Source organism: Micropterus salmoides, unplaced genomic scaffold, assembly GCF_014851395.1.
Source record: "Micropterus salmoides isolate LMB-PRFRI ecotype aquatic unplaced genomic scaffold, ASM1485139v1 Ms_hic_scaffold_9, whole genome shotgun sequence".
Lineage (NCBI taxonomy): Eukaryota > Metazoa > Chordata > Actinopteri > Centrarchiformes > Centrarchidae > Micropterus > Micropterus salmoides.
In genome coordinates, this window is record NW_024044681.1 from 17,398,803 (window position 1) to 17,410,619 (window position 11,817).

General features: G+C 36.7%; 1 protein-coding gene across 4 annotated transcripts in view; it reads left to right on the forward strand.

Moving 5' to 3' along the window:
- The window catches only part of gabrg2 (gamma-aminobutyric acid type A receptor subunit gamma2), a 48,468-nt gene extending 43,761 nt beyond the window's left edge, over positions 1-4,707 (forward strand). For 2 of the 4 annotated variants that reach the window (XM_038709473.1, XM_038709476.1), the window contains one exon: positions 2,052-4,707. In XM_038709473.1, coding sequence (XP_038565401.1) covers positions 2,052-2,333 — 282 coding nt within the window. In that variant the 3' untranslated portion in view covers positions 2,334-4,707. The remainder of the gene's footprint in view (positions 1-2,051) is intronic. The other 2 variants (XM_038709475.1, XM_038709477.1) reach the window with 1 other exon arrangement.
- Positions 4,708-11,817: the final 7,110 nt, after the last annotated feature.

Genomic DNA, 11,817 nt, shown 5'->3' on the forward strand with positions numbered 1-11,817 from the left:
AAGTCTAATTAGAGTTGGAGGTCCATTCAGAAGATTAACATATGCTAATCCTCAAACACCCAAAAAGCATCCAGGGTGGGTGGGCGCTAGCAAAGATCTAAATTTAACCTAACAAGATAATCTGCTTTTCCACATAGAGGTCCACATCAATATATTACTAGGAGAAATATTTTTAAGGTCTGATAAGTTAGATTTAGCCTAGACATGAGTCTAAATGTACTGCTGAAAAATCCACCTGCAGTATTTAAACACTACCACCACATATTCAACTTCAGGCAGATACCCAAGGGATCCTCCAGTAATGATCCTGAATGTTTCCGCCTTTTGTCTTCTCTGAGAGGTTGTCTACCTTCAGCCAGTTAAAGTTGCCAATGCCACTGTGTTGTTTCTTTGTTGTTTTATGTTATTTTTTTGCTAACACCGACTCAGCACAGCCTAGCTTGACCAGGCCACGCGGCAGGATGCTTTTAATGCTCCTTCTGCCTGAGCTTTCACTACGCTTCCTCCAGTGCAACCAATCCCCTTTGAGAACTGAGTCATAACCTGTTCTGCTAATCCCCTCATTAATGCAACATACTGTCCGTTAATAAGGACAAAAATGCTGAAACTAACCCGTATGTTGTTTTGTGTGGGGTTATGTATGGTTTTCAAAGGGATAACAGGTTTGTGCACTAGTGCTGGGCAAGATGAGAAGTTCTGGGGAATGAACAGTTCAATCAAGTTTAAGAATTTTAAGCTTGTTTGAGGATGCATGCTTACAGCAGATAATGATATGTTCAAACTAAAACTGCAGTGACCTAATTTTATTTGCAAAAAGCATGTCTAGTGTAGATACATAAAATTGGGGGCAAAAAATATGAATGTGGCAAAAGAAAAAATAAGTATTTAGTGTTTTGAGATTGTTGCAATTAAAAGAGAACTGATTAATATTAACAAGTATTTCATATTCTCACAACACAGAGCATAAATATATGCTGAAAAACATTTTAAGAGTGTTTATGCAGCCATTTATAGATTATTGTTCCTTTGTTATAAATACAAAACATAAAGAACAACTTAAATGACAGCTACTGGCACTTTTTTGAGGGAAAGTGGTGATGTGAAATTCTTAGAAGTTGAACTTTGGAGTATGCTCGGCTTGCTGCGTATTTTTTAAATAATGAGCTTGACACCCTAGTTTATCAGCAAGGTCAAGGAGCATTCCATTTCTGCCAATGGGGGGAGGGTGAGCATTTAATCTGCCAAACAGCCAGAATTCCAATTTGTGCAAAGGTGGCATGGTATTTCAAGATAAAAGCTGATGAAAATGGTCTGTTTGAATACTAACTGTCTGCCTTTAGAATGACAGGGCCACAGACTCATTGATGTCACTGTCCTATTTTAGGAAACTTCACAAATGAAAGGCATGTGCCCTCCAGTGGTGAGCACAGTTTGAAAAGAAGGTTTATTTTAACCCATTTAGTGACAGAAAGAGTGGGCTGGAGGAAATTTGAGCTGGGTGCTGCACATCTGCCAACACATGCTCCTCCCTAAGCTTGTCTTTATGATGCATTATAAGCCAGTTACAACATATCCTATAAATGTATTTCAGAAAAATTGCTTACAACATCCATATAAGTCCAAATTATGACATTTGTTGAGTCACTGGGCATTAAAACATTTTAAAAAACTGTAATTTTTGTACAAATGACGCACAGTCATCTGTTTACTACAGTGTTTTTGAATGTTGTGCAGCAGCAATAGCATAATCACATTGCCCAGCACTAGCTTAATATTGCTGTTAAATAAAGCAATATGGACTGTTGTACTAAAAATGTTATGATTGCCTTTAGCCGCCAGCTATACCCCAGCCCAAAGGCGTAATTTGCATCATGGGTTCCATGGGGACTTACCCTTTGTCAATATGCGCCTCTCTAATTACAACCACAGGTGGTAATTATAGGTCTATATGTATTTTTATGACTTTAAAAAAGGGTCCATTTGCAAGTTGAAGGTGCAAATTACAATTTGGCGCTCTGATGGCTAATTGTCTCATTTTCTCCTGTTAAAAGCAGACACCCACGGTAGACATCCGTCCACGCTCTGCCACAGCCATTCAGATGAACAACGCTACGCATATGCAGGAGCGAGACGAGGAGTACGGTTATGAGTGTCTGGACGGGAAGGACTGCACCAGTTTCTTCTGCTGTTTCGAAGACTGCCGCTCCGGAGCCTGGCGGCACGGCAGGTTGCACATCCGCATCGCCAAGATAGACTCGTATGCACGCATCTTCTTCCCCACTGCTTTTGGTCTTTTCAACCTGGTCTACTGGGTTTCCTATCTATATCTCTAGGCCGGGGTGTGGAGCCAGCCTAATCATACAGTTCATTACATTCTACATATGCTCTGCGGCAGCAAGGGACATTTTGAAGGAGGGGACCCACTGAAACACCCAACGATATGATTCAAAGCATTTCCTCTAATTCCTTGGTTTTAATCTCTCATTTGATAACTTTTACAGACATTGCAAATGTTGTAGCATTACATTTAACTGGTATGAAGAGGTTTGTAGATGTGTTGTGAAAGCATCGATTGTGTGAGCAATTAACAAGAATCTTAGTTTAGTTTTTGTGTTCATGATTTTATTTTAGACCTTTTATCTGGAATTTCCTGTTAATTTCTTCTCAATGGGATTTTTACCCATTGTTTATTTTTAGACAAATGTGTTCCTTGCATAGTAAACAGCTTAAATAAATAGCAATTCAGATCACAGCAAATGCCTATCAGAAAACTCTAAAAGACATTAACTGTGTTTTATCACTTATTTTCACTTGGGTTTTTTTTTCACTTTTTTTCAACATGCTAAAACACAAAATCTGATGCACTTTAATAGAGCTGTATTAGACAGTGACATTACAATTCATTTTGACGATGCTAATTTATTTTCAATTGATTTAGCTTAAATGTTGGTACAATTAGACATTGTATTTTTCATGTGTGGTCAGAAAGAGAAGATGCTGTTTATGGACAATGCTCAACTGTACAGAAACTGTATATATTTTACTATTACATAGTGGTTTACATTTATTGCATGCACCTTTCAGGCCAGAAATCCACAGGTTTTATGGTCTTCTATTGTTGGCTATGGAAACAAAAAATGAGCATTGTTGATTATCATTCAGGACTTAATTATACTTTTTTCTAGGAAAACTGAAATTTTAATGATAAAAATGCGCCCAGTTTATGTTTTTAAGTTGAGGAATCGTCTTTGCATACAGGTGGGACGATCAGCCCAGAGTTTCAGGCAAAGCGACTGGTTTAATCATTTTCCTCGCAGCCATTAGCTTACAGTATAGACAACACTGACCTCTCATCCTCTTCTCCATTTGCTGTTAAAAGCGAGCATTTCCATAATGACACACTGCTGTTGTATTTTGGTTATGCAAGCTTTTACGAGACAAACTGGGCTAAAAAAAAGGTTTTCTTATAAAAACAAATATTTTTTTGCTCTTTACATTAGCAGAGTGATAACTGCAACTGCATAACCAGGCTGAGTGTTGCCTTCAAATAGAGGAATTCAGACTAATCTACACTTTAATGCAAATGTCTATTGAGACAGCTGCAGGGTATTTTGAAATCCCTGCAGTTAAATAGGGTTCATTATGTCATCTTTCTAAAATGAGCAACAAAACAAACAAAAATATGAATTGATAATAAATTAAGACCTTCATTTTAGTAAAAAAATGATCAGCTTGTGTCAAGAACAGATGTGGAAGCCTATAATCAAGCAGCTCAATTCTTGTCTCTTTGAAAAGAACCACATTGGGAATGTAAATGATCACATATTGGGCAGAATATTCCTTTTTTTTTTTTTTTTTTTTTTTTTTACTTTTTTCCCATTCAAATTTCCTTTGAATGCAGTATTGCGTGAGGAGAGCAGAGAACACAGCGAAAATATCTGAACTGTAAATGTTGTGTAAGATAACGTATAACAGTCTTGAATTACAGCCCCTAACAGATCAATTTTGATAGACACCAGTATGCAACAAATGGAGACAGTGCTTCAGTATGAAGTGTAAACTCACAAGGAATAGGTGTAAATCACATTGTTTATGTACATAAATTATAAACGGAAGAAAACACTTGTCAAGCCCTTGGGATTTTGTAAAAGGGTATATATTTTGTAATTTCAGCATAGTTACAGTATATCATCATACAGTATACTAGACTTATTGTATTATGCTGGACTGAACCGTGTAGAATACTTGGGGGTAATGGGGTATTTATTTATTTATTCATTGATGGTATTTATTTATTTATTTTATTGAAAGAAAATGTATTTTATGTTCATATAGCCCCTGAAAAGAAACACAGAATGCTGTCATTTATAACAAAGAGACATTTTTGTTTGATGTGTCAATGGAGCTTGAGCTTATTTATCTTGTGTTTTCTATGTTGTGATTGATGTACACTACTCTCACAAAGGCCTGTCAAACTTGTTATATCTGTTGAATTAGTAAGTTGCAACATTACCTGTTGTGCAGCTTCTGAGTAGTAAACTTTTCTTAGGGGAAAAAAAACAAAAAAAATAACTGTTCCCAAGCCACCAGAAGAAGAATATTTGCTTGTCTAAGTGACTATTAATTATTTACACTTTTTCCACCGCCACAAGTTTTCATTGGTCTTGATATTTGCCATCATTAATAAAGCATAAGTGATGATACTAACATATGCATTTACCAGATTATCTCATATTTCCTGAAGTTCTTTCCCTTTTGTATTTAATGGTGGTTCTTTTGTGATCAGAAGCTGCCACTTAGTAGTCTAAACCTGTCTTCAGTGTGCACATACTCACATCTCTCACATCTTTAGGGACGTACGTGTGAACAATAGCAATGTAGACTGGTCATCATCAGTGTTCAGTAGTTTAAAAAAGTGTGAAAGAATGATCACATCTTATAAAGTGCCAAACAGACACACATGCAATAGAGAATATCAAACTATAATATCATTTATGTACCCACTACTACATTGTGGAAGACAAAACATATGCTAAAAGTGAATGTTTTCTTGGAAGGAAATGCTTTATAACGAATGTTGGCCACAGTGATGACCCCTCAGACATATTTGGTGTTTTTGTTTGTTTGTTTTTTGATATGGTACAGAACCAAAAGCATGAGAACAAATGTTAAAATGTAGAACAGAACAATAAAAAATAATTATTGTATCAGGGTGAACTGGAAGAAATTTCTGATTTAGCTTGTATATGAATTTATTTACAAACCCATCGTACTGATAACCAAGCATGTCTTGTGTTTGAACAGTGGTGCAGAAAACAAACACACTTCATGGTATTTTTTTCCATAATAGTAAAAGCTTGTTTAATTATTTATTAATTATATTTTTGTGCACTCTACTGTAAATGGAGAGATACAAAGGTGAATGGGAGATACTGAAGTGTGTTTTATATTCAGTAATGTGCATGTTGAATATGTTTTCAGACAAACAGATGTTTTGAAGAATTTGGAAAAATTCAAGGATTGCTTCATCTGGTCTCAGTCCTTTGCCAGCATTGACATGGACTTTTATTACACTGTACTTATATTTGACAAAGTGATTTTATTTATTTTGGGACCTACATATATGTCAACAGCACATGTAGATATTTTCTATTGTCATGTATGTTGTAAAACTGCAGAAAACAAAATAATGTGCACTGGAATTGGAGAGCTCAGTAAAAGGTATCAAGGAACAAAATACATTTCATATTATCCCCATACATATAATATGTTAGTCGTTTGCCATCTATGTATCTTTCAGTATTGTCAAAAAAAGGGGGGGGGGGGGGGGGGGGGGCTGATCACTTCTATTAGGGTCTGCATAACATACTATATATGTACTGGAAAAAATCCTTTTCATAAGGGAATTGCACATAGCTGTGGAATTTTACAATAAAATGGTTGCATTTATCAGTGTGCATAGGTTCATCATTATTATGTATTATTTATATAATATTTGGGTGGCATTCTATATTGTTACAGATTGGTGTGATTATGCACAGACAAGGTGAAGCTAGTTTTAACTATTTTAGATACAGTTGGGCCTCTACCAAATGGTCATTAAGGGGTCGTGAGATGATTAATGGGGTAGGAAAGAAGGGGGGGGGGGGGGGACATTTTCTCCAATCTTTGGTTTTCTTTTGTTTGTTTTTCTTTTTTTGTGTTTGAAATATTTAAAAAATGTACCTATTAGGACTTAACAGTTATTTACATGAAAACGCTGAGAACCTTTGAGGGGAAATGTCTCTTTGGTGATACTGTTAATAATTTTTATACATTTGAAATGTGACATGTGATTTTATTTATTTTAGGACCCACAAACGAGACATGTGAAAAGCACATGTAGATATTTTCTATTGTTATGTATAGTTATGTATAGACAAGAAGCCCCAAGATACTACTTTTTTGCCATAAATGCTCCAAACCAATAGTTTATTCTTTATCAGCATTTACGTACAGTGCTTGAGTAAAGTTCCTTTCCACAACTTGTCAGAAAGTGGTGCAAAGGAACATTTACACCACTGCAATTCTGGAGTCCAAGCCATAGACTGAGGTTGAGGCTAGCACTGCAGTGTTTGGGTATGATGAAAAGGAGAGATTGATGCTGATTAAAGATGTCACTCATGTAGAAATCCATATACTGAGTATAAAAGCTATAATTTTAGTGCTACATCATTATATAAGCACTACAATGTAATAATAAATGGTAATGTAAAGTAACTGCTGACTTCCTAAAGGCAACAACTGCTTTTAATCAATCAATATTACTTGACATTACTATGAATTCACGTCAGGCAGATTTATGTTATTAATTATGCTGTGAATAAACAAGTAGTAACCGATATCTAGGTTTACCCTCCTCTACAGCCAAAACAGTGCACACTGTTTTAATAATAATAATTTAGTTCATTTAGTTTGATCCGGTCAGGTAAAACACAAGATATGCACACAAGCAGAAGTCCTCGCATGGATACTTAGATTTGCAATAATGATTGAATGGAGTTCACAACCACACCAACTAGATGGCCACTTTCAAACTTTCTATTTGACCTTAATCTCAAGCAAAGAGTGGTTGAACATGCTGTAATTAAAGTAGACTACGATGAACATAATTATCCAATTTTATCGTCATTTGATCAATCGTCAAGGTGTCACTTTAATTACATGTTACAATTGACAACGGGCATGTTGAGACATTTGAACAGTGACGTCTGCAAATTGTGCAGAAAGGATTGATGGAAATCAGTTATTTCCCCCTTGTGGAAGCAAAACATATTTAATACTACCGCCCTCCTCTGCGTCAGTCAAATTTATACTTCAGCACTTGTTACTCATCTCGAAGAGCTGTCAAAATTTTAACTGCCTATATACAGTGTTGTGAAAAAGTGTTTGCCCCCTCAGAAATTTAACTCAGCTTTCCAAAGATGTGATAAACCTCAGTTTATTTATGTTTTAACAGGGGGGTTAATCACTTTTTCACACAGGGCCATGTAGGTTTGTATTTAATAATAATAAACCTTCATTTAAAAACTGCACTTTGTGTTTATTTGTCCTACCCTTTTCTAATATTTGAATTTGTTTGATGATCTGAAACATGTCAGTGTGACAAACATGCAAAAACGAATAAGAAGCTTTGGAAAGCCGAGTTAAATTTCTGAGGGGGCAAACACTTTTCAACACTACTATATATATATATATATATATATATATATAACAAAGGTCATGTTAGTACTAACCTCTCTTAAGGACATTGAATTAGGCATGACATAATTCTACCAGAAGCATATTTTAATTTAATAGGCCAGTTTTTATATAGGAATAGCACAGCCTGTTCTGCTCTTGTTCAGTGACTCCCTTCCTTCCAGGAAAGTGCACTTGAAACAGAGCAGCAGTTGGCTGATGGACCCCTGTGCTGGCACCTTTCCCTCCACTGGGCAGGGTGGCAGCTGCAAAGGACAGCCAGTGAATCCCTCTGATTATTACACAACCGCCTGCAATGTACCACCATGTGTCATCATAGCTAGATCTTTCATCAGCTGAGGTACAAGCTCTTCAGCGATTGCAGAGCTGGGAGTGCAGGGAGTCCTGCATGAATAATGCAGTCTGCACATGGCTCACTTTTTAGGACTTCACCCTCATGCCTTTATCACTATACAGAATGAGATATCCAGAATATGAATATACTGACTCCTTTTTCACCTGTTGTTTTATCTAATACAAATTCAGTACATAGTCTGGCAATAGTCGATATTTTTAGTATATATAATAAACATCCTTCTAACAAGTATTGTGTATCCAAAGCCTAAAATAGCTTATTCGTCTGTGACATAGATCTCCATTGTTGACCAAGAAACAATAAACCACTGCAGTCAATCCTACATAATGTCTTGCTGCCATAAATCCTCACTAGCTCACAAATAGAATTATTCAAACTAACAACAGAGTGTAGGTCTGCAACATCAGTAATGAAAGCAGTGCTTTTACATTAGTATGATGCATACTGGAGATTTATTAGTGGAGCGTTTTTTTTTCTTATGGACATCACAGTGTTTTTTTCATACTGCAGATGTTGCTTTTGTTTTCATACATACATTTAGGCCATATCAGTATGTACTGAATCAGTATGTACATCATACTGCATAATAAATTAAAGGTTAAGTTTGCCATTACCAGCTGTCTGTTCACACTGAACAATTCAAGCAATACATCTCTGCATTACAAGACTGTATCAGCCACATTACTGTTCCCAGCTACCGATGAATGAAAACTGTTTATGTAGCTACAGGATAATGCCTTACAAATTGTCCACAGCAAAGGCCTGTTCTGGCCTTCCCTTTGTTGATTAATTCCAGATTAGGGACACTTGGAAGGGCATTGTCCGCCTTATACCATGGTCACTTGCCAAAGAAAAAAAATTAAGACCATAAATCTGTATCCCTGGTAACACCTGAGGGTTTAACTGATACCTGAAACACTTATTTCTATACCATAAGCTTATGCAATGGAAACACTGTTTATTACTCCAGTAAATAGAACAAACTTTGGACACTTGTTGGCAACACAAGATATTTCTTGTCCGCTCAGCTCACAGGACCGTTTGTACCAGCTTTGGCCCAGAAAGCTAACGTTATGCTAGCAGGATTTCAACAGTTGACAAACAGTAAATTTGACAGTTACTGTTTACCAGCCACGTCATTGTCCCCAAATCAATATCCTGAAGTAGCAAGTTCAATAGCGAATGGGATTTGAGATGGCCGCTTATGTGATAAAAAATCAGTAAGTTCAGTGAGGCAGTGTACTCACAGCGTGTGTCACCATCCAGTGATGTTCAGAAGCTTTGTATGAATAGTATGGATAGTGAGCATCATAGCCAGGCAAGCGTTAGCATTTAGCAGATGCCTGGAATAGTATAGCCAATCAGAGGCAGAGCAGGGGCAAGTCTATGGTCTGCTTCATTGTTTTCAAAAGTCTCTTCCCGTCCAGAATAAAATGCAATCCCAGGGTTTTAAAACAATAATGGGGTCAGCAGCATTTTCAGAAGTCTCCATTTAGGGGTTCGAAAACAGCGGAGTAGTCTGGAAGCTAGGCATAAATCTAGCAAAAGTTATGCGTTTTAAAATGATAACATATTAGTTTGGATGTTGCCTAAGGGTCACCTGTTATTAACACACAGTGGATATACAGTAGGCTCTGTAAGGAGATCTTAGATGCATTTTAGTCATGTGACAAAACATGGATAAATGGAACAATGACTTGAGAGAATTAAAAGGGGATTTCAAGTAAAGGGACTAATATAGGTCAGGTGCTGTGCAATAGACTAGAGGTCACTAATAGGCGGACCGCGGTCCGGATCCGGACCCAGCCGCTGTCTTCTTGATCGCCAATCTACAGCCACTTTATTATTGAGACTTACTATATCGTGACGGAACGTTTCTATTTTAACCACGCAGCTTTTCTAGCATTTACTGTACTGGTTTAGCGGCCCAGGAAACTTACAGACCAATTGCATATGCTCCAATCGTCTCATGTGACTGTCAGCCAATGAAATCTGTGCATTCCAATGCTTGCAAGTCGAGTCTGCGAGATTCACCAGACGATTGGAAACACACAAAAGAGATTTCACATGGCTTTAAATCAAGGATGTACAGATTTTTACATGTACGTTCCTCCCACGGGCAGTTCAAAACCAGAATATCTCAAAGATCTCCAATGCTAGCTGGCAGGACAAACTAGAGCTCACATTTCTCACTGAACAAAAGAAAGTAGGAAAGTGGTAGTTCTGTAAGAGGGAATGAAAGAGAAGAGGAGACACTACAGCTGTTCATTTGTTAGGATGTGTTGAGTGTTTATTATAAAATTGGTTAAGACTACACTTCATCACTTCAAGCTACACTTTTTATTAAATCTTTTCTAAAAATTAAACACTTTATTTTAATTTACTGAAATTTAGAATTTATTAGAGTAGTTATTATTTATTATCCCTCCAGTTTGATGTGAAAACTGACGGTTGATTTGACGGTCCGTTGTTGACTAAAAACGTTGATGGTAGTATCGGTAGTTGATACAACTATACATTATGGTACTAAATGATAACGCAACTTAGTCGTTTTGATGTTCTCTATTTTCTCTAACTGGACCTCTTCTGAATTCTAATTGAATACCCCTGCACTAGATCACTTATATTAATTGACAGTTTATGATTGGTCTAGTACATAACATAAAAAAATGTAGAGCCCTTTTAATAATCCTACTTTAAAGTGAACTCTCTCAAATTAGTTGAAGCCATTGGTTATTTCACATCTTTACACACATCAATTAAACACCAGACTCTAAGACATTAGATTTCTGTAATGCCCATGGTCCTGACCTCTTTCAACAGTATTTAAAAAGTCATTGTCGCGTTGACCCGGTGGAGGTGTGGCTGTCTTCAGTGTGCCCGTCTCATTTCCTCCTCCTGCATGCCGTCTCACCTGCGCGCCGCTCTGCACAGCAGCCCGCATGTATGGAAAGCCCTTTGAGCATTTATTCCGTATCCTGGCTATCAAACTTTATTTGCATCTACTAGTTACTAGTACTAGTCTTTGCCAGAACTAGTTCGCCATTTTGTCAAACTAGTAGACCAAAAGCCTCAACTAGTGGTCATCTGGACCGAACTAGTAAAGCACATGTTAACTAGTGACCAGCAAAAGCTTTAACGTGTTAACTAGTTGAACATAAATTCGGCTTACTAATTAACTAGTGGCTGACAAATTTATGCACTAGTTAGCTAGTGGGAGCTAAAATGCTTACTAGTAAACTAGTAAAGGCCAAAAAGTCCACTAGTAACACTAGTTGAGGCATTTTAGCTCTTAGTAGTTAACTAGTGAGGCAAAAATAGTTGTACTAGTTAACTAGTGAAAGCCAGAATGCCCACTAGTTAACTAGTAAGAGCTAAAATACCCACTAGTTAACTAGCTAAAGTCTTAAGAACTAGTACGATTATTTGTGTTGAACTATTTAACTAGTAAGGTCAAAAGAGCCTCCACTAGTTAACTAGTGGACATTTTAGCTCTTACTAGTTAACTAGTAAAACATTTTTGGCTTTACTAGTTAACTACTAAGGTCATAAATGCATCAACCAGTTAACTAGTAAACATTTTAGCTCTTACTAGTTAACTAGTAAAACATTTTAAGCCTCACTAGTCAACTAGTAAGGTAAAAAAATGCGTCAACTAGTACTACTAGTGGACATTTTGGCCTTTACTAGTTAACTAGTGCAATATTTTTCACCTTACTAGT